The sequence below is a fragment of the Parasteatoda tepidariorum genome, chromosome 6, assembly GCF_043381705.1.
Source record: "Parasteatoda tepidariorum isolate YZ-2023 chromosome 6, CAS_Ptep_4.0, whole genome shotgun sequence".
Lineage (NCBI taxonomy): Eukaryota > Metazoa > Arthropoda > Arachnida > Araneae > Theridiidae > Parasteatoda > Parasteatoda tepidariorum.
This window is the reverse complement of record NC_092209.1, coordinates 5769040-5793459: the sequence shown is the minus strand read 5'-3', so window position 1 is coordinate 5793459 and position 24420 is coordinate 5769040. Positions and strand designations below refer to the sequence as shown.

General features: G+C 29.6%; 2 protein-coding genes across 7 annotated transcripts in view; one reads left to right on the top strand and one right to left on the bottom strand.

The window, feature by feature from the left end:
- Positions 1 to 24420, top strand: part of LOC107439260 (coiled-coil domain-containing protein 92) — an 879443-nt gene that overhangs the window by 779582 nt on the left and 75441 nt on the right. The gene's annotated exons all lie outside the window — the stretch shown is intronic.
- LOC107450879 (pre-mRNA processing factor 31) overlaps positions 6118 to 24420 on the bottom strand; it is a 21533-nt gene continuing 3230 nt past the window's right edge. For both annotated transcript variants that reach the window (XM_016066804.4, XM_016066805.3), the window contains exons 2-14: positions 23146 to 23336; positions 22057 to 22111; positions 21773 to 21856; positions 21065 to 21162; positions 19733 to 19839; positions 15465 to 15516; positions 15271 to 15388; positions 13734 to 13891; positions 11950 to 12167; positions 9768 to 9840; positions 8439 to 8567; positions 8215 to 8310; positions 6118 to 6448 (exon numbers count right to left, since the gene is read on the bottom strand). In XM_016066804.4, the coding sequence (XP_015922290.1) occupies positions 6347 to 6448; positions 8215 to 8310; positions 8439 to 8567; positions 9768 to 9840; positions 11950 to 12167; positions 13734 to 13891; positions 15271 to 15388; positions 15465 to 15516; positions 19733 to 19839; positions 21065 to 21162; positions 21773 to 21856; positions 22057 to 22111; positions 23146 to 23316 (1461 nt within the window). In that variant the 5' untranslated portion in view covers positions 23317 to 23336 and the 3' untranslated portion in view covers positions 6118 to 6346. The remainder of the gene's footprint in view (positions 6449 to 8214; positions 8311 to 8438; positions 8568 to 9767; positions 9841 to 11949; positions 12168 to 13733; positions 13892 to 15270; positions 15389 to 15464; positions 15517 to 19732; positions 19840 to 21064; positions 21163 to 21772; positions 21857 to 22056; positions 22112 to 23145; positions 23337 to 24420) is intronic.

Here is a 24420-nt window from a genome sequence, read left to right as displayed (position 1 = left end):
TACTAGGATTACATTATACAGTAATAAAAGAAATACTAGGTTACTAATAGTAAAACCTGGTATTTCTATTATGAAATAATTTATTTCTTTGATGAAATAATTTAAATAACAAAGGTTAATTTATCTGTCAATTATCATGTCAATTTATCCGATGGTACTGCGTTTTTTAAATAAATCAAATACATTTGCCAGTTTCACAATCAAGCCACAGGTTTACAGAGGTTTCTGCACAGAAATCTGAAAGAGGTTTTCCATTTAGGTAGATGTTCATAAATGCGCTTAACGCTTCTTGTTTAAGACCAGTAAGTAATGTGTATTTTTGTAAGTTCATTGCTGAAAAGCCCCTTTCAACCGCTGCAGTACTCCCAGACAGAGAAAACATCAATTCCACCATGCGCAGTATGTTGCTGTATTTCGAGATTGGAGGGTCATTTTAGAAGTGAGAAGCTAGACTCTTGTAAGTTAACAAAAATTGAAAATATATCATGAACATTAACGGGAAAATGGTCGTCCGCGCGGAAGTTGGATTCCAGAAATTTGTTGTCCGCAGGGTATTTTTGACCGCCGAGGACGGGCGGTTTTTCGAGCCCTGAATTATAGATTGCAACTAGTGGCAGATGTGTTGCTGATGAAGTTTTAAGAATCTATCTTTAAAATACTTGTTGATAATTTATTAAAATATAAGAGAGCTCGAGGAACTTAGGATAGGTTGGGCTGTTTCACGTTTACGAGCTGTGTCAACCATTTCGAAAAATTATTATGCTGCACTGGTCATGCAATTTTCTAGTGTTTCAGAAGACAAATCCCGAAATTCTCCAGAGCAAAATTATAAAGATTGAAACCCTTACAAAAAAAACTGGTTCGGTGTAAAAATTTTTTTTATTTTATAACCGTTGTTGAACATTCGTAGGCCAAGGACGGTGACCAGTAGGGGGTCAGGGGGCAATTTCCCCCTGTCGGACATCGTTTGCTCCCATATCTAACAAACTTATATGTAGAAAATGCTACCGTCTTGAAAAGAAATTTTTTTTTTCAATGGCAGGCACTGAATTTGAATCTTTGTCTATGAAGATGCCGGAATTGTTACTCATTTAGCGTTACCCAGTGGGCATCTGTGAACCAAAGTCACGGAGGCGAGCAACATTACCAACGCCACAAACCCGCTTATAGGGTGGGCCACATTCACAAATCGCATACAACAGAGTACAGAGAGAGAGAAACATCCATGCCCAGATCGGGATTCGAGCCCACAGCCAATGGCTTCGCAGTCAGGCCACTCGACCACCTAAAAAGAAATATAATTACATTCTTAAAAAAATCTAGCTATTTTGTTTTTGTAAATGAGAATAAATTAGAAACATAAAGACTAGAATGTGTTCTTTTTACTTACACTTTACCAACAGCATTCTGTTAACTTTTCTTCAGAAAATTCTGAGGGACAAGTCTTTTGTTTGTGTCCAATATGGAAAGTTATTCAACACCCCTGAGGGATAATGAGAAATTTCATGTCATCAAAAGGGCTAAAGATTAACATACCACAATTAAAATACATTAAACTTGCTGAAGAGAATTTTAATATTCCAGGTCGTATAGATTTGCTTTTAAGTGTCGAAATCTTTTATGAGTTGTTACGATCTGGTCAAATTTGTTCGACTAATAATAATTTAATTTTCCAGAATACTGTCAAGTGTTCCCAGTAAAAATCAGGGAAGGGTACATTGCGGCTTCATTGTAGATAATACTAGTCGGAACAAAACTATTGAGAAATTTTGGGAAATAGATGTGCAAATTGAGGAACCCAAGAATAAAGAAGCAATAATTTGTGAAAAGCACTTTGAGGAGATTGTCAAAAGGGATAGCACAGGGAGGTATATAGTAAAAATGCCGTTAAAAGATGACCCAACGTGCTTAGAGAGACCTAAAGATAGCGCTTAAAAAATTAGAATCGCTGTGGAAACGATTTATAAAGGAGCCTGAGTATTTATCATTATACAGGGAATTTTTACGCGAATATGAAAATATGGGTCAGAATGGGAGTATGAAAATATGCATGGGCGAATATGAAAATATGTAAACAGAAATACCAGAGTGTAAGAAAGAAGTAGGAACATATTATATACCACATTTAGGAGTTTATCGCCCTGATAAAAGTACTACAAAGCTTCGTGTAGTGTTCATTGCGTCCTCACAAACAACCTCAGGGAATTCTTCACAATAAAAGGTAGGGTTTATACAAGATTTATTTAAAATTATGACGAGATTTTGCAAGGCGCTTGTAGCAGACATTAGGAAGATATATAGGATGCTTTTAATTGATCCGAGTCAAACCAACACCTCCTAGAAAAGAGTAGGCCTCTGCACGGGTTACCATAAATATCCTTTAGTAGTCCAAACGTAATGAATGACATATTTCGTATTTTCAACCACTGCGCAGCTTAGTACCCCGAACGTAATGACATCTTTCTTATTTTTCATCAACTGCGCAGTTAACTTCGTCACATCGGACTACTAATTTGATCCGTGCTGAGGCCTTCCTTATTCTAGGTGTTGGTCAAACAGTGCCGGATTACCCATTAAGCCAGACTCGTGTATATGAAATTTCACCTAAGTGAAAGTTGACCCAAAAGATATTAATGATGTGCACCTGTAGGCACGGGTGTTCTCTGGGGGTCCGCTTGTGAGGGAAGGGTATAGAGGGATTTCATACGGGGGACAGAATTCTTTTTGGAGGAAAAACAACCTGAAAGGGAAAAAAGATTTTCCTCCTACTACCGTTTAACGACATATTTTTGAGCCATTTCCAAAAATGTCGGAAATAACTTACCTGAAATCCTCGAGAGGTGGCTATTTGCTACCTCTCGAATATAGGAATTATTTGTTTAACATATATAGCAAATATAAAGATGAAACCGTTTATTGGAAATGCGAGATCAGGACCTGCACCGCCAAACATACAACTATAAATGGCTTCTTAAAAAATTCCCTAACATCATCTTCAACACACTGTTTTCCTTTATGTGTTTCCAGTTTTGCTAAAGAATAAAATTATTTTCTCTTCTTTGACTACCACACCTGCTCGACCCAACCCTTTTTTTCCATTTTGACAGTTTGGGAGAAATAGCTGAATGGGTCAAATGAAGGTGGAACCGGCCAGACTAGGTCATGGCCTGGGGCCCCCCTTAAAATGGTTTTTTTGAAAATAAATATATATGTTATGATTATTTTTTAGTTCTAATTTAACAAAATAAAGTAAAATTTTATCTATTATTTTAAATATGCTATCTTATACTAATACTTTTATATAAATATATTAAATAGATATATAAATACTTTTATATTTGAATAAATAAAAAGTATACGAGAAAAAAAAATTAATCTAAGGGTCCCAAAAATTTGAATGACCTATTGCCCCGCGTACGCTTAATCCGGCACTGGAGTCAAACTAAACTTTTAGAATACTTCGGAGGGAGGGAGTGAAAAATCCAGTTAAAACAGATGAGCTCAAAAACAGTTACTGCACCATAGTTAGCTACAAGAGTTTTACTTCAATTGTCAAGAGACGAGCAGAAGAACTATCCTTTACCATCTCATGTGTTAGAAAGAGATTTCTATATGGATGATGTTCTGAGTAGTGGAGACATTTTGAGAGAAACCAAGAGACTGCAATCAGAATTATCAAAGGTTCTTTATAGTGCAGGAATGTGGCGGCACATTTGGCACATAAATTAATTACAGGGCTTGACAGAAGCTACAATTTTCAGAAGGAAACAAAAGCGCTAGGAGTAATATGGAATCCAACTAGTGTCCACTTTGCTTTCCAAATCCAGGCGTACAAAGAGATCAGTGCTTTCAACTATTGCACGTATATTTGATCCCCTTGGATCCAGCTGTGACTAAAGCTAAAATATTTCTGCAGAGACTGCGGTGGCAGAAATTAGACTGGAATGATCCTCTTCCTAAAACAGATGCACAGTGGCAAAAGGTCATCGAATCCTTGCCAACAATAAACAATGTGGGTGTTCAGAGATGTATTCTAATATAAAACGCTTGCTACCTAAAGAACGCATCAAACCTTCTCCATTTACCATAACTGGTATTGATTTTTGTGGACCATTTTAGATAAAATTTAAAGGACAAAGGAAAGGTGTATTAAATAAGATATATGTCGCAATTTATGTGTGTTTCTGTACTAAATCGATACATTTAGATTTTGTGAGTGACTTAACATCAATAGGGTCTACAGCTAGCTTAAAAATATTTTTTTCTAGAAGAGGCAAGGCTTCTAAAATTTTTACTGACAATGGACGAAATTCTGTTGACGCAGATGCTTAACTGAAACGGCTTTTCAAAATTATTAATTAACCAGATGAACCTTTGGTGCAATATTTTGGAGAGGAAAAAATTGATTGGCATTATAACTTCTCAAAAAAATTCAAATTTTCTCAAAACATTTGGAGACTTTGGAAGAGATATTATTTAATTAATCTCTTAGAATGCCACAAATGGCTGTTCGGTAAAGATAATGTTAAGATTGGGACTTTATAAAAGAAGAAAACTTGCCAAACACTAAATGGTTAAGAGGGAGAACTGAAGAAATATTTATGGGAAGGTAAGAATTGTAAACATGCGCTTGCCACAAGGCAACATACTTAAAAAGATCAGTACACAGCATTTGTATCTTACCTGTGTATTAATTCTTGTGTTAATATTTCAGTATAAAGTTGAAACTACATTTATGTATATTTGATGTTTTTGTATGAATATTGTCAATTTTTCATTTAATTTTACAATATACTAAAAATTGTAATTAATAATGATCGGATTTAAGCATCCAATCGGCGGAGAGTGTTAAGAATAGTGAAATTACGCCATGAGGCGGCACTCATATCAATACAGTTCAATTGCCATTCAACTCTGGAACAGGGTGCATCTCCCTGTTACTTCGCAATGATCCTGTCTATTTTTATATCTTAGAATTTGTAAATAAATTATTATACGTGTTACAGTCCACTGATCAATTGATTGATACATCAAAAACAATATATAAACATATATATTTATGTAACCATGAACACATATACAATATATAAGCCCTGTAAGTTCACCAAGAAGTTTGCAGTATTTTTGCAGGTGTACCATCCACCTACATTTAGCAACAAATTTTCTACTTATGAAAAGTGTTCATTTGCTTAATATCCCAGATGGCATTAAAAATTATTTGTTGCTGACAGACTGTGGTAACAATACATATGAGCCAGAACAGACAAGATGCTCTGGTTGTAATAGCAACATAAGAGCGTCCTAAGGAGTCATACCAATGGTAACTTCCCATGCATTCATTTAATAAAAAATGCGGTAGATACAGAGGATGAATTAAATGCAACTATTATATATTGTGTTATGTAATACATTTTCTGTATACTCATTTAATATTTTTTTTTCTAAATTGTATGGGATGATAAATAAAACTTTTCTGATTTGCTTTGCTTCATTTATCAATGCTTTGCTTTGTTTCATTTATGAAGTTGTATACTGCACTGAAATATCATGTCTAACAGGAAATGCAACTTAGACTCCAGCTTGCAGGGATACATTTACTGTAATAAGTAAGACAATGGTAGAATAATGAATAGTTGCTGGCAGATATAGAACAAAATTATGCAATACACAATAATTATGAAATTATGCTATACACAATATTTGTCTTGAAGCTTAAACTTTAATATTTAATTTTAAAAAAAAGAAACAGAAAATGCTTTTTCTCGCAATAGCCATTTTAGTTTTTTTGTTCCTATTCGTTGAATCACTACCACAATGTTTTGAAATGAAAGTATAGAAACACTAAAAATTGTTGTTTATACTTCAAAAATAGCTCCACTCTTCCATTTTTATTGTTAACTCCTACATGTTTGAAACAAAACCTCCCGTGGAAAGACAATTTAAAAATAGTAAATAAATAAATTAAGTACGCATATAGTTTAAATTTAAAAATTTCATTAGAAAATAAAAAAATAAAAAACACACATTTTCGAAATGTTAGTTTTTGGAAAATTTCCTATTTGAATTGAAATTGTTTGAAAATATAATTCATTCAAAACTTTGAACCTAGAAAAGTAATTTGAAGCAGAATTTTAATAATTTTTAATAAGAAAACACAAATTTATTTTATACAATTATTTTCGTGTATTTTTTTATACCATCTAAAACAATCATGAAACATAATATATATTGTATTCCTTTAATTATGATATAAGTTTATGAAAACAAAGTAATGAATTTTTTATATACAGGTTTACTTTAAAACTACTGGCATACAATTACATACAATTGAACATGATATTGGAATTCATTTTCTCTCCACTTTAATGAAGCCAGACGTATTTGAGAAGTACTTGGCAGATTCGCTACCTTTCTTTTCCGCAGCTTGTGGATTTACTATTTCAAGACCCTGAAAAATGAGTAATTAAAGATAAGATCAAAGATAACTGCTCATCAAACAATTTGGTTAATGAAAGAAGTAAAAAAAAAAAGATTTTAGGAGTTAAGATACACTAATAATAACATTTGGAAAACTGCTTTTGGTGTTTTTTTAATAAATTATTTTGTCAATTATAATTATTTCTTTGAGTAAAATTAATAAACATAAAGGTTTTTAAAAATATTAAATTTTCTAGAAAACATAACTTTTATGCATATTACATGCTTTTAAGTAATTAATAATTGATTAACTTTTAATAGAACGCCAACTGGACTGTGTACTGGTCAGGGAGATGACCTCGCATCAGAAAGGTCCTGGGTTGGAATCCCAAACAAGGCATGGATGTTTTTTCCTTCTCTGTGCTATCTGTCCATACAGTGAGAGCAATGTAGGTTCACATAATATGGTGCCACTGAAAGAGTGGCCAACAAATCTGCCTTACTGATACCTGAATGACAAGTGTCAATCGGGTGGGTATTAGAAAAAAAAAACTTTAAACAGAACTTTACCCATTAATTTGTTTAAAGATAATATAAACTGCAGACAAAAAAAAATGTTAAAAGTTAATAATACCGAAAAAACATCTTAGTAAATTGATTTGTAAAATTTAAGTTCTACAATGATATAATTTTTATATTTACTAACAAAAATAAATTCGTTTGTACAAACGCATTCTGACGTTAGTACAAATATAACACAATATTTGCCATCTGCTTTCCTTTAAAGCCAACCTTTAGATTTCCACCGAAAAGAGTTGTTAATTTTTTTTTTGTTAGCCAGTTGTCAACAGAAGTTAGATGTGAACAGAAATCAAAATGTCAACTTTTTTTTAACAGCAATAAAGCTTCAATTTTTCTCAGACATGATAATTTAGAGGTTCACTTCACAAATTCTGTCAAACAGAAATCTAAATTAGATTTTGTAAAGTACATTTTAATAATATTCAGTAACATATTGTTTGCTGGATATAGTAAATTAATAACATATATTGAAAATAATTTAAACTTTGAATTTGTAATAAATAAATTAATACTTTAAATTGTTATCCTCATCTATTTTAAATCTTTTGAAGATGGATACATTTGAAGAAATATACAAAAAAAAATTGTTTAACAAAGGAGCCCACAAGAACAAAAATGCTCTAGGCTTCGTTAAAACATATTATTTGAAATCTAGCTATGAAACTTTAGCACATAAAATAAAACTATTTTAAGATATGCATTAAGTTTAACACACATAAATGCTGCATTTAAACTTTTTCCTAATTTTTTTTTTTTAAAATAATAATATTGTAGAAAAACTATTAAGATATTTTGTTATTTGCATAAATTACTTTTTAATAAATTTAAGTTATAGAACTATATAACCTATATAAAGTTGTCGTGTTTGTTAACAATATAATTCATAATATTGATTGGCAACACAAATGATTTTTTATAGTTAAATAGTATTTTTTATTATAAAGGAAAGTATATTACATTGCATTAAAGTGAATCAAAGGGGGGGGGGGGGGAACCTAGCTCTGATCTCTGCCAATGTAAAAATTCTATGAATAGCTTATTGAAAATATCAGTTTTTTAAATACTAAATTAGCAGAGATATATATATATGATTCTTTTTCTCCTTCAAATGCACTGCAGCCCAAGATGCCCACTAATGATTCGATCCTTAGTCTCTGTCTCAAAAAATCTGAATAAACTACAGAAAAAAAGACAAGTAAAAAAGTAATTAATTACCTGTAAAGGAGTAAAAGCAACACTGGACGCTGTTCCAGATATTTGTCTACGGACAGTAGTACTTCCACCATATACCTGCTGCCTTTGGAGATTTTTCTAAAAAATAATAACAATTAAATGTAAGAAAATGACATACTTATTCAGAAATATTGAATACACACATTTAACTTTCAGAAGTAGTTTTAATGTAAAAGTTACATATTTTGTTTATCAAAAAATCTTACCTGCAAAGTTTTTGAAATCCTGACTTTAGTCTTTTCATCGATTTGTGGTGCCCTGATGCGCCCAGTACCAGCTTTTCCAACTTGTCCTAAACTGAAGCCCAAGTCATCCTGGTACGCATCCTCTTCGATCTAAAGAAATTCAAATATTAAGCAAAAAGAGTAAACAATATTTTATCATGTGAGCTACACGATTATAGCTCCACATAATAGATATTTCTGTTATAATTTTAAGTACTTAAACTGAGGCACATACTAAAATCCAGTTTGACAGCATATGATTTCAATTTTAATTGATTAATAAATAAACTTAAAAGTGATTTTGGTTAGATTTTATTACAGATAAGATTGTAGTTCCAAAAAAGTAATTTTATATAGATTCAAGTAAAAAATCATAAATGTTATTAACATGAGCATTAAAAGAAACTAAAACAAAAATATTAATAAAAAGAATTCTAGACTAAAAAAAAGTTAATTGATTTAAATAACTTACTTTTGTAAACATTTCAAAGTTAAGTAATTTTGTAATGATACAGAGGTTTTATAATAGTCAAAATAGATAATTTTTTATTGGAGGAAAAAATATAAATATGAATAAATAAAAAATGAACATAAACTTCTCACAAAAATCAATAAAGTGTACTCTCGTTATCTTAAAGTTGAAGGGATGCTAAAAAATTTCGAGATAGCAAGTTCAGAATTAAATATGTTTTAAAAAATAAAAATATATATTCTAAAATATTACTCAAAAAAATAGTCATGAACCATAAGAATAACTATTAAATATTTATGTAACATGATAGTAACATGTCTGCGGAAATATGTATGTAACTTAGATAATGACTATAAGTCTAAATGCAACAATGATAATTTTATTTTCATAAAACAAGAACAATTATGCATTAAATATAAAAGAATTGATTTACAATGATAATTTTATTTTTAAAAGTAAGACAAAAATAAATGTGCGTTGAATAGAAAAAAAATCTGCTTATAATAAACTTACACTGTGATTTTTTCAAAAAAATTCATTTCCTATTTCGAAAAAAATTCGACATAACAAGGTTTTGAGAAGAAAGTCTTCGATATAGCTTAAATTAGCATTAGGTGGATATATAATAACACCAAGGGGAAAAATATTTTTTTAACATAACAAGGTTTTCGAGATATGGAAGTTCGAGATATCAAGAGTATACTGTACAAAGAAAAATAATAACAACATTAAAAATGAATACATAATTATAGTTAATTTTTTATAGAAACCAAAATATGAAATGCATATCAATTCAGCTAACAATTTGAATTATACATAAAAAGTGTAGAAAAACTTACCTCTCCGAAATTCATTCTGTTGGCTTGTTTTCTGAATTCTGTGATGGCATATCTCTCTTTCATTTTTCTCACCCTTAAATAGATACATTTTGAGATTTGAAATATAAGTTATACAAGTGAACATAGCAAGGTGGCCACAAACGTATGGTAAAAAAAATTTCCTGACAATTCCAGACTCATTTTATTGAATTTCCCAGATTTTTTAATTGGTGGGATTTAATTTTTCAATTATTCTTTCTTCTTATAAATTAAACAGATTAAAACTCATGCTTGCAACTAAGAGTTAAAAATTAAATTAAAAAAGAAAATTTACCATAGGACGAATTTTTTTTAGGAAAAAATATAGTGGACATCAAATTGTATCAAATCCAAATTAATTCATTTTTCCTATTCGGTGGTTTACTTGCATTGCAGTCTTCACTGTGGTCTGAAGAAAAAAAATCAGGAAATTTTTTGGAACAGTATACACATACCAAACTAAAAAAAAAGTATAACTAGCTCAACTTAAGAGTAACAAAAGTAAACTTTATCGAAAAAAAATAATAAAATATAATATTTTTTAATTTCAGAATTACTTTGTTGAGAACAGAAAGTTTAAACACTATCAAGTATAATTTTAACAAAACTGGACAACTTATAATAGTTTGAATTTGATGCATGGGAAATTTTTATACTACTGTTGAACTAAAATTTATAACCAATATCAATTAGTTAATATTCTTTTTTGCGAATATATAATTAAAATTTGTAATCAAGCTAAAACTGTCCTTAATCAAATAATTTTAAAGAACATATCAATAATCTTGAAATGAAAACAGAGTGAATGTATGAAAGTAACTTTAGTGAACGATGCCTTTAGTGATCATTTAAAAATTCTATGGTATTTATTACTGTATTTTTGATTTGAATCACATGTAAGAGAAAAATTAGTTATTGTGAAATACAAGATTTTTACTAGATTTTTACTGTATTTGCTTGTTGTCGTCGGCTATTAAGACACAGGGGTGCGATTGCTTTTGTTTTCCAGTGACATCATCTATGGCCATGAACCTACCACAAACGTTTATTAGACGGACCCTTTTTATACATCCATTCATTCGTCTACAGATCATAATTTTGAACCGAACTAGAGATCCATCAATCTTCACTCCCCCCGGAGTAATTGATTTGTTTTGGGAACATGGAGGATATTGTGACCCGACAAACTTAATGTGCACTAGTCACCATTTCCTTCACGGGAAGTCTTCGGCCGGCTAGATTCTACTCCCGTGAAGAAAGCACACATTTTCACTCTCTCTCTCATACTAAACTGGATAATCTTATTTTTACATTGTAAAGTTTTTAAGAATGTGAATATCTATTTTATTGTACATTAAACTTCCTTGACTTTAAGCTTTTTCTCTTTATTTCCTATTATTTGCTGGATAAATAATTTAATTCCTTTTTTTCTCTCATTCAATTTAAAAATATGGAATGCGTTACTCTTAACTTGAAAGCACAAACGTGCTATAATTGGTGACCCGGTCTATTATTACGAGACCTCGAAATTGTTTACGTAAGGAGTAGTGAAATGGAATCCTGCGCACAAGCAAGGTCATTAGTGAAGATGGCGATTCCCGTGCAGAAAGCAATCGGCGTGTTAGAATTTAATAATTTTCATTATGTTATCACATTGCAGAGTAGATTTCGTCAGCGTTGCAATCAAGAATCTCCGAATTGGAAAAACATACACAGAAGGCATAGGATGTTTGTGCAAAGGTAACAATCGAAGAGCTAAAATGCACTTTCATGGGTGACTGCACAAATGCTTCATAATGTACAACGTGAAATGGACTATCGCCTAGATGTTGTCTGTGTGACCAAGGGAAGTCCCCTAGAAAACCTGTGATGCATGTATAAAAAAGTTCCTTCTACATTCTGTGTAAATTTTATCGATAAATTCTCTTTCATTAAATAGTTATAGCCATTTGTAATCGCTATATTCATTTCTTATTACCCTGTACTTTATTGTTTCAAAACTTATCTTAAAAACTCGTTAAAAGTTAGCTTGTTTTTTATTAATGGAGAAAGTACAGAATTTTTAATATAATAGACCTTTAATTAAAAGATCCTTTTAAAATCAATTAATTCTAAATAGATTAAAACATCAAAATAGAACTGGTAGATAAGCAAAATAACTCACCTACGACCACCTCTTTTTTTGCGTGGTTGGTCAATAGGTGCTGGAAGAGGTTTTACTTGTTTCACAGGAGGAGGTTCTTGCAATTTATCTAATTTCCTCTCAATGTCTTCTCTTAGAGTTCGACCCACTTCACCATCAGCTGACTCGTGGAAACCATCAACACGAGCTGCTATAGCACATTTGGCTGCAACCAACCTGGCAGCTTTTCTTCTTAAATCCTAAAATGAAGTTAAATTTAGAGGATGTAATGCCACAATAAGCATTACATATTTCCTAGCTTTTAAAATTTCTTTATTTTCTTAAATTTATTCTTTTTAATCATTCTTAATCTAATTTTAATTAAATAAAAAAATTATTTAATTTTTATGACACTTTATAAAAAGCGAATATAAAATATTTTTTATTCTTTTCTTAACAATCAATGTAACGGCCAACTTTTTATTTCGATACTAATGTAAGACTCATTCATTCACTTCCGCGACTAAATTGAAATCAAAAATCTATTTATAACTCTTTATTTCTTACCACAAAAATGTTTCAGTTACAAGGTTATACTAATTCTCACTGTCTTTTGGGTGATTCCCTTTCGCCCAATTATTTTCAAATTTAATACTGATTATGGGGGATTGGCTATGATATCTTTCTATATATTGCTAACCATGGATCTCTTCCCATGCTCCGAACTGTCCCTTGGGAGTAATTAATTTACTTTTAGTTTTGAATTATTGGCGATTGATAATTTTAATGCAGAACGAAGATTTATCTCTCCCAACAGGTTACACTGTATAATTTTTTAAAGAAAAGTAAGATCTGAATGATTATCCAGTAAGATTTTTAAACTTTAACAGTGATGTTTCACCTGTTAGTATTTTAAAATGCTATTTAAATTAATGTATGCGGTAATTTATTTAAAATATGTGATGTAATTTCAAACTAATAATCATAAAATAACGAAATATTAAGAAGAAATGTTTTTTTTTTTACACTTAAAATTGTGATTCCGCAAAAGTGACAACAGAATGCTAAAGGCAGGTTTGCCAATTCTCTACTCTTTGTGGTCCAACTTCTTCTTGTGGTAGCAAAGTTTATGCTTTAAAGTATGATTATTTGCTTTTTAAATATGATTTAATTTTGTTTCCCACTACATGTGATACAAAGGTTCAGATGAAAATGACCATTTCACTGTGAAACATAGAATGGCAGAGATGCCAACTGCTCCGGACATGCCCAAATAATTAAAAGAACGGTAAATAACTTCAAAGTAAATTTTTGAAATATTTGACTATTTTTGCTTTTTTCCTAAGAGGTATAGCCTGACATTAGTACTTCAAATTGATGAATTATATAAACCTACGAATTATTTAGAAATAGTGGTGGATAAAAATCCACTAAATTGAATTTATTAAACCAAGAATCACAATTAATAAACTACCACTTTAAAATATATATTTGTTGTCAGGAGCAAGTTGGCATTTCTGGAATGGTCGGGCCCAAGCATTGCTTTAAGTTTTTACACATGCAAAAAACAAGAAAAAAGTGCTGACAAATGACTTTGTCATCTAAAAAAAAAAAAATTGTAAATTTTTTTTTTTAAATTAAATACATTTAAAAAAATGAAAATTTAACCAACAAACAGTGAAAAGGAAAGAGGGTTCCTTATAGCAACACTTCAGTATAACTATTGCAATAATAAATACGATGAATTATGACAAGACTTACATGATTATAATAAAATAATTTGATGATTATAAATGATTATAATAAAATAAGTATAAAAATCATACTGCAGGAGTATTTTGAACAATGTCACTAGAGTGAACAAAGCCAATATGAGGCAGAATCACAGTTGTTGAGAATCCAGCAAGCGTCCGCCTTTGTGAACCTAATACTTGAATGTTGCAGGCTGGCATTTTTGCAAGGTTACTCAAACCACCAGCAACACCTAAATATCAACAAGACATACTTAAAACAATATATTAAAATGTATGAAAAGTAGGAAATAATAATTTGCATAAATTGACTATCAATCAAATATTTTCATCTTATGTAAATTGCAAAAATTTTAAAAAACAAACAAACTATAAACCTCAATTAGCTACAGCATAACTCCGTTATAACAACAACAACTTATAATTGCAGAAGAAATTGTTATTTTAGTGAACTTGTTGTACAAGCAAAGGCTCATCTTTAATATTAAAATAGAATTGAAAAGAAAAGTTTAAAAAAATGAACAACTATTTTGTTTCGAAATTATACACATCTATAGTAGATAGCTTTCCCCACACATTGTTGATTGAATTACAAAGTTCTGTATTTCATGAAAGGTACAACAAGAATGTTTGAAAAACAAGTTTTGAAATTGTAAGAAATTTTTTGCAAAAAAATGAAGTGCAATACTTTTTGACATAATTGGTAATGGCAAATATTGATTTTAATAGTAAGTAGTTATGAAGGGAGATAAGTAACCCAAACTAGGCTCGGCTGTTCAACGGCAGTTATTTAAAAAAAGTGCGTGACCAGATTTCTAAGAATAATGGAAGAACTTTTCCTTTGTTAAAAAGCAGATAACAGACCCCCTGGTTCTCCATGGAAATCTAAATAAAAATAAGTACAGAAAATCCTAAAAAGGGAGCATTTGTTTTTCTCTAGTCACTTTTTACTAGAAATAAATAAAAATATCTTTTATCTATACCTTTTTTATAATATTGCTTAACTGAACAGAAACAACAAAAAATTGTATATCCCTAAACCAACAAAACAATAACAGAAAACTCTATTTCCCTAAATTTTTTGTTGCCGTAATAACAGAACACGAGTAATTTTTAACTCGTTATAAACATAAAATTTTTTATGTTTACATTAATTTTTTGACAGTCATAAGGAAATTTGTCGTAACAGCAGACTTTTAGTAATATGCTGCAATCACATAGGCTTGAGATTTTACTGTATTTATCAATTAAATATTATAAATCAAATATACATAAATGTAACAATAAAAAAAACAATAATTTCAATACATAATTTCTTTACGTTATTTATTTTTTAAAGACTATTATGCTTCTAAAATGGTAAAAATCAAGCTACGTGAAATGAAAATGAAATTCAAAGTATATATAAATATAAAAATAAATTCATCCATTGGAAATATTAAAAAACCTGAAAGGAACAAAATATATATAGTTGACAAAAATATATAATCTACAAATGTCTTGGTGTTGCTTTCTATCCAAGTATGTAACGACAATGAAGTAAGTTATAAAACATCGACAACAAATTAACATTTCAGTGAAAATAAATGGTAGAAAATAGAGTAGTACTGACCCATTAACTTGGCTGCAGTTGATGCGCCAACAATTATTGAAAGGTTAGGAGCAATGAAAGACATACGAGATTCCACATAAGTATAAATTTCTTGCTTGAAATTGTCAAGTTCAATCGCCTGTAACAGAGACACAAGTCTATTAAATATGATAGTAAAAAAAATCAAAGTAGGCAATTAAAGAAAAAAAACTTACCATATCACAAGCTTCAAATATTATTTTCAAATCATTATCAGATAAAAGTTGCCTAAAAAAGTTAGAGCAATTATTAAAAAGAACATGAAGCAATTTTTTTTTTTTTTTTTGTAAAAGAAACAATAATATTACTGGTTTTACTGGTTTGTAAACTAATTGATTAATAGGAAAAGGGAAAAGCTACTTATTGTCTCAAAAGTAATAATAATATTTATAAAATGATTATTGGTTAGTAAACTCATTGATTAATGGGAAAAACTACTTAGTGTCTCAAAAATAACAATGATATTTATAAAGTGATTTCTGGTTTGTAAACTAATTGATTAGTGGTATCAGCCAAGGCTAAAGAGAAGGCTAGAAGGGCTGGGCCACTCCTTCGAAGAGACTCGTGCTGCTCCGAGCTTCTGATTTCAGTCAGTGACATTATGGCAGTGCAGCATCAACTTCTCGCTTTAAAAACAAATTGTTTCGCATGCATTCTTTTTCTAAACTTATTTCAATACATTCATTGTTTTTAATATACATATATTTTGAGGTGATTTTCATCTCATCTGATAGCAATAATTTAATAGTAGTTGTCAATTATCAGCAAGAATTATTATAAAACACAAAATGAGAAAACATAATTTTCCATGCTTTACTTCAGAAAGTATAAAGGTGACATCAAATGAATTATAAAATGTACTGAAAGAATTTCTGTGAATAAAAAAGCATTATTTTTTCATTTAGACCTTTAAGAGCTTTCATTAGCCATAAAAATCAATACCATCTTGTAACTTTAAACAGAAAAGAAGAACAAAAATGCACAAGGTGAAAGAAAAGAAAAACCCTGAGCTTCAAAAATAAAGTTATTAATGAATAAAAATTCTTCCAATTTCATAATGTATTTTTTAATGTCCTTATTCAAAATATTTATAAATCCTTAATTTTAAATATTTATGTATAATATTTCTATTATATATTCAAAGATTATGTTTTAGTAACTAGTATTTAAGGTTTTTATTTAGTGATGATGCATAAATATCTGAAAATATATTAAAAATTAGACATCCCAATTAATAAAGTAGTGTTATCGAGCAATATGTAACTATAAAATTATCTTTATATGCTTCCTTTTATTTAACAGCAAAAGTTAAAAACTAAAATGGGAAAATGATAATGAAACAACGACAACCATTGAGAAATTTTTCTAATTTTAAAATGTTATTTTTTAATACTATAAGAAAATGTACGAACACTTTATTTTTGAACAGAAATAATTTGTTAGCAGTTAAGTTTGACAGCTATATTAGAAAAGTGTTGAACATTCAACTCATTTCTTACAGCAAAGTTTTCATGTAATTCAGTTGTGATTTTTGAGATCTGTGAATGGCGCGACGTCGTGAATTATAGCTCCAACTTTGAGTAAGGAATGAATCAGCCCTTCTCTTTACCCTTGGGTATCGGCCACTAATTGTCTTAAAATTTACAAAAATAGAGTTATTTTAACATCATATAATGTCAAAATTTCTTTCATTATAATGAACACAGTTTGCTGAGTATCTGAATAAATAAAACTTGGCCCCTCAACAAAACTTAGTAAAATTAAAATTGAGAAGTTGAGTCAAAGGGTCAAAAGTGGCAAGCCACAATATTTTGCCTCTGCTTTCTAAACATTTATCATATATTCTGGAGTATAAGCCAACTTTTAAAACCACCAAAATGTTAAAAAGATCAGAGGGTTGACTTTTACACCAGTAATAAAGTGAAACATTCGTTGCTCATGAAATATCAAAGCATTATAAACAATGGAATCTATAAGAATAACTCAGCATGAATTTATTCCTCTTCTCATATTTTTTTTACATATAAAGCTTTTTTTCTTTGAAACAATAGCTAAAATTACGCTCAGAAAAAGAAAAGTTAAGATAATTTATTCAAGAGTACTTTAAAAATATACAACAAGGAAATTTTATAGAACATATAAAGCTGAAAATTTAAAGACTCTAAATCATCACCAAAGCTGCCAGCATGGATAGGAAAATATCCAGTAGATTTTATGCAATATAAATTTTGTGATAATTACTGCATAATATAGTAAATATTTTACTCATTCGTAATTTTAGGGATTTTTGTAGTCATCAAAATAGAAAAACTGCAATATTTTCCAGTTATGATTGACATTAAACATACTTGAAATGTTATGTGTAATGTTTACACATAACTTTGAACATTAATAGGCTTTTAATTCATCAAAGATAATTAAAAGATTTTTTAAAATTAATTTAAAAAGAGAGTTTGGAATAAAAATAACCTGAACATTTTAGAACAAAAAAAGTGTCGAACTGATTTCTATAAACGAGGAACGCTTCATAAATATTCAAGCTAGCAAGCAATAATCTGGTCAAAAATTCTATTTCAATAGGATTTTTTTAGGAAACTTACTCAAATTTAGGGAATTTTCTAAAATATACAAAAACCAGGAGAATTTTAATTAAATCAGTAGACCAGGAAAAACTGGCAAAATCCAGTAGAGTTGTACTCAATAATGCTGGCATCCTACCTATCCCAATTGGCAATGGATCCTTCATTATCTCCTAATCTGCAGTCTCACAAAAAATAGTCTTCACCAAAGTATTTAAAATTTTACACTTTTTAAAAGAATTTACAATATTTGAATCTACATTTCTACATGTGTATACTATCATTTGACACATGATATATATCGAAGCAGCATGGATATTTTTGAGAGAAAAATGTGAAATATTTTTAACTTGAGAAAATTCTGTAGACTTAGTTCATATTTTATGTTTGTAAACTTTATAAACATTTGGTTTTTCAGCAGTCATAACTTATACATCAGACATTCCAAAAATTTATTATTGTAACAAAAAATACAAGGTTGATTTACATAATGGGGTTGATTTATATGCCAGGTTATACGGTGTCTGTTTTAATATGTTATATAACAATAGAAGGTTTTTCCTTCTCTTCTTAGTATGCACTACATTCCATTACAGGTCAAGGCTGTATCCAATGAGCTTCCTCCAGCAGATACGATGAACGCTATGATCTGTCAACAATTGACCTGTAATCTCAGAAGGTCTGTCTCTGTGCAGTGTTGACTCTGTCAATATTAGGTTGTTCATATTTTTTGCAAATTTCATGATTAAAAAAATTCTCCATCTATCATTTCTCTCTCACTATTTTTTAACATCACTTAAATTCCAAATTTACTTTATCTCTACACTTATATAGGAGCAAAAAAAAAAAAAAAAACTTTGCCTGAACACTAAAGTTAGAGCATCTTTAGACTCTGTAAGTGTAGAATATTTTTTATTATTTTGTAACTATAGTTAAAGTGTTGATCCAATTTTTGGGTATACGACTACTAATGTTCAACTCTGTAGCCCTGTAATTTTTAATCTGATTCAGAAGACAAGGGAACTCCTGGATCAAGTATTGGGAGAAATTTTCCTTTGTGGAGGACTTTTTATTTATTTTATGAAACCCACATTTGCGTTACATGGAGAGGAAGACCATGAGAGCCTTCCAAGGTAAACCTGATGGCAAAGGGACTCTAATTCATGATCCGTTTACCACTGAAGATATTTCCAGTCAGCACTGTGGTAGGGACGTGGCGTGTGGATGTGGATTCATATTGACCAGCCATCCTGGAATTCGAACCCGGTCCACCTCATTGGAAGGCGAAAGCTCTATCCCCTGAGCCATTCTGACTAAAAGTGCAAAGTATGAATAAGTAATATCCATTTTTACTGACAGATGGCGGTTGACGATGTTTAATTCTTTTGGAAATGACATGACGTAAGTAAGCAGAGTTGTATGGGATATGACTGATAGCAGTCGACCATTCAGTAGCATTCTTAATTTGTTTGATGTGCTGCTTGTAATAAAACATGTTGAAGGGAGAACATAACTAACCCACTAGCAATTTAGAAAATGGGGCAAAATTGGGAATTTTCATCTCTTTAATACACTATTTACTTATCTAATAACATGGAAAAACCAGTTATGCTATGAAGAGAAGAGTGCAAGTTAAAATACGACTTTTTACGTGCAAAACCGCCAGCGGGTTAATGGACATAAACCTGCATTCCCCATAAAGAAAGTAAAAATATCACAGAAAGTCTGTGAGAAATGAAAACTGAAAAAGAAAAATAAGCACCTTTAACTAATTTGAAAAAAAGTTTCATGAATTAAGAACTTTTTTCAAACTATAGGATCCCATATAACACTGAATAAAGAATGTGAATTTATTAAAAATTTACCCTTGAGTAGTAGATGCAGTGACACTCACAACCATAATGGTGGCTGGAGTTAAAAACTCCTGCAGAATTTCACTGTTTTTAGCTTTATCAAGATCATTACCCAATTCCTACAAAAACAAAATATGACAATGTTAAGTAATATAAATATGCAAGACTATATTATTTTGCTATTTTAATGTAGATCTTCTCTAAATCAGTTATACTCATCAAAATACTTGGNAAATCATGGTAATAATTCAAAAGGACATCTTTTAGTTTAGAAAGGGGAATGCTATTGAAAAGATCCTGGAAATCAAAAGTCGCAATATATATATATATATATATAATTGTTTAACAAATAAAAACAAACACAACACACTTAACACAAAAGTGTTATTTTTTCTCGAAGGAAAAAATAGTTATTTATCAAACTGAAAAATTTAGTTTATTTGGTTTCTAGCTCAAATCAAATAGAATTTAAATTTTTTATTTTCAGAAGTTTTTTTTTCTTTAAAATATTATGTTTGTTGCTCGATGGTGGCATGATGTACAAAACTTGATAACACACCTTGCATTACTTAAGGTTTTTTTCTTTAATATGAAATATTAAATTGATAAACTATTAATTTCAACATTAAAGATATACAGGAAATACCTTTAATTAGAATAATAGTGATTATGGTAACAGTTTTACTGTACCTGCCCAAAGAGGTATCAGCAAAACATAATTGGAAAAAAAAAACCTGTATGAAAAAATTAAAATAGTATAAGAGAAGTATATATGTTCAAATATTTTTTTAAATGACATTTACTTATATTGTAATTTTCTTTTCCTCAATTTCCATTTGACAGTGAATTTTGAAAATGGCCCACATTAATGTTATCATTATAAATTCTTCTTTAAATTTCGGTTGCTGTAAAAACTTGTTAAAGTTTTATTCTTTGCCAATTCAAAAATCAATTAGTAATGGTACTATAATTTTTAATAATTTTTTTGTAATTATTATTTTTAATTGCATTAATTGATAACAAAAAGTTTTAGATAGAATTTAGTATTTAAATAAGAATCAAAGTAAAAATGTAATGATAGCAGATAATAATATTAAGACCAGAAAATTTAGAGGTAAATGTCAGTATAACTTCTATCAATTTTATACTGAAGAAAGTCAAAGATGAATTCTGTGTTTATTAATAGAACAATCATGTTGTTTATCTGTCCAATGGAAACGCATTGACAACAATCAATCAAATGATAAAAAACCAATCAGTTTTAAGCAACTTTCTTTTTATGTCTTTAATTAGTAGAAGTAATTTTATTTTAAAAGACATTAAATTAGTTCAAAACTACTCAACCTTCACAGTAGAAACATATTGAAGAGGTATTGGAACTAATGATTCCAATTCAGGAAATCTTTTTGAATACTTGTCTCTTGTAAACTTGTGAATGATATCTGAAAATAATATATATATATATATTTTTTTTTAAAAAAAAAGTAATAATACATAAAAATATATTTTTATCAAGATGTATAAACATTAGATGCTCGGATCCACTTAATATAAGGTATACAAAGAAAGATATTAATAAAAAAAACTATACAACATCAGGATAGCAATGGTAACATATAAATACAGATGCAAAGATCATACAGAAAATTAAAATTTAAAAATCACAAAGTGGCAATACTATACTAATTAAAACTGAATTTAATAAACAGGTAAAAAATTGACGGTTAAAAATGCAAAACTAAAATAAAAATTATGAAAGCTAAAATAAAAGATAATTAAAAGTCAAATTTTTGTTCACAGTAAAAAGCTTACAAAAAAGTCTAAAAGTTGACAGTTTGAGATTAAAATGGGAAAAGTCTGAGTCACATAGATGATTAAAAATCTATCAATAATCAATAAAGATAAACAAAATTCAGTAAGTCATCAGCGCCCATGAGATCTTCTAAAGTATATTTGAATTTTAATAAATATTGATGTATTTGAAGGCATAATTTTTTTTATCAAGATGTATTTACAACAAAAAATTAGATTGAAAAAAAAAATAATAATTACTTATTTCATTATCAATTTCCACTGCTAAATTATTGGCTTCTACTATGAGTAAATATTCTGGATCAGCTTCAACTGGACCAAGAGCTGAAACAAACGGAAAAAGAAATTTAAAAACTTCACAGAAATTTAAAAACTTCACAGAAAATTAAACTTAAATCTCAATATAAGGGAACACGTTTTTATTAGCTGATGATTTTTAAACACAGGAAGCATTACTTACAGCAATAAGTTTCAAATGGTAGGGGGGGGGGGAAGAAATAGAAATTCAGAAATAAAGGAATTACCTTCTTTGCGATCTTTATTTTTTCTTTCATCTATTTCAGCCATTACTCTATGTAACTGTAGAAAAAAATACATATACATATACGATATTATGCATATATAAGACAGGCTTTAAATTTATTACAGTAACAGGTAGCAATCAAACCCTCTAAATTACATTGCTATGGAAATAAAAACAATTTTTCCTTTTTTCCCAATGACAAGGCAAAAAGTACAGATATCGTAAAAAGATAAAGATACAAATATGTACATGAGATTTCAAAACAAGACCAAAGTCATTGCTCTAAAAGTTCTCTTGCTTCACAGTACTTGAGAACTCAGTGTGCCTACTAAGGGCCCCACACTAGAGCAAGTGCTCCCTACCCATTTCTTCTCCAGTACCACAAAGTGGACAAAAAGGCATGGTGGAAAAGCACATAGGATGCAGATGAGCAGAGAGACTATCATGGCTCGTAGATAGACATGAAAATAAACGCTCGCCACATTGTGAGTTAAACTAAATAAGAAACTGGTCACTTTCCCCATTGTTTTTATTTACTCTTTTTTATTGAAGATACCATAGCAAAAATTTTATATTGGCTCCATCTGGGCTCAAAATTGGCTCGATATTGATCCTATATGAACATACACTGAGGGACGAATACTGAGATGTCTATATTTTTCAATATTGGTCCTATATAAGGCCAAAACCGGACTAAATACTACCAAAATAGGGCTTATGTTGGCCGAATAATGACTATGAAATATCGTGTGAATCTGACGACTCTATATAGGGCCGATATCAGGAAAATAATGGCCCTTTGAACCCTTATTGAGCCAAGATTAGAGCAATGAGGGTCCCAAATTATTTTGCTGCTAGGGCAGTTTAATGATATAAGTACATCAATGTAGAAAGACTCTGGAAAACAGAATTTTCCTTAAAATGTCTCTCCAAAATTTTAAATCATTCAGAATCCATTGATTTGTGGTGGAAAGAGATTTCATTAAGAACTCAAATATTTCAATTACTATAGTTGCTTTAAAACAAAAATAAGCAAAATAAATAAATAAACTTAAAATATAGGTATTTCTAAAAACAATGAATAATGTACTTGGTCACTGTCTCGAAGTTTGGCAATGTCCCTAATTGTTTGAAATTTAGTATCAACTTCCATGGGAATATCTTCAACTTCTTGCACAGGTGCATCCAGTTGAAGAAGATGTTCATCTTCAATCTCACCAGCATCTTCAAGATCAGCCAAGAGTTCATCAGCTAAGGACATGATGGAAAAAGAAGCTCAAACTGAAAAATAAAACAATTATCAGCTAAATAAAACAAATGCAAGCAGATTCCAAATGGTTTTTAATTATGATTAGTCTTTTTATTGAGCCATGTCATAAAATAAACTTAAAAATATTATAGCCATTTTTTTTCCTTGTAAGTTGTAGACAACAAATATTCACCAATTAATGCTTTTAAATGTTGCTTTAAAACAAAAACCACCAGTTGAAACAACCAATCAATAAGCAGGGTTGGCAAGGTTTAGGACAAAATGGATTAATCCATGGTTTAAACTGACCTGTCCAAAACCCCTTTGTCCGAAACTGTCCAAAACCCTTTTACTCAAATTATGTTACAATTTTATCAGAACAATATTTAAAAGGTAAAATAAACATAGAACTAATAACATATTGATAATTAAATCTACTAGTGAATATTTGATTTTAAAAGTATAATGTTTTATTAATATAGTTTGACTCTTCAACTTAAACATTAAATAAAGGAATATTAATCAGTAATCAAGTTCAACTGGTCCTCTCATTCAATACTACATAACTGAAGTTTGACCTTGCCATACAAGTTAAGCTATTAGGGATTAAGTGCTTGGTTAGTCATAAACAGGTTTATTTATCTATTTAAGAATATTTTTATTTCATTCATGTTCGATTCTTTTAGCATAGTAGTGATACATCACCAGTGTCAGTAACAAACTGATGTTATGCCCTTCAAAACTGTTAATACATTTTTCAGTTATTTTGTATTTCCAATTTAAACTAATATATTTATATTTAAAAACAATTTTTTTTAATAGATGTCTTTTTTATCAACTTCTGATGCAGAAGTTATAACATTTAAAAAAAAAAAATATTGTGAAAAATAAAAGGTTAATTTTTAAACAAATTTAGTATTTTTTTTAAAAAATTATTTTTTAATATTGCATTATTTATCCTTATGCAAAAATATTATTTATCAGTATTAAAAGCATATTTATATTTAAAGGATTAGGTATTCACTTTTGTTGTTCAATGAATTGTGGAGCTTCAAAAATTATAAACCTTTTCCTATTATATTATATTATTTTCTTTTAATAAGTTATAGTAAATTG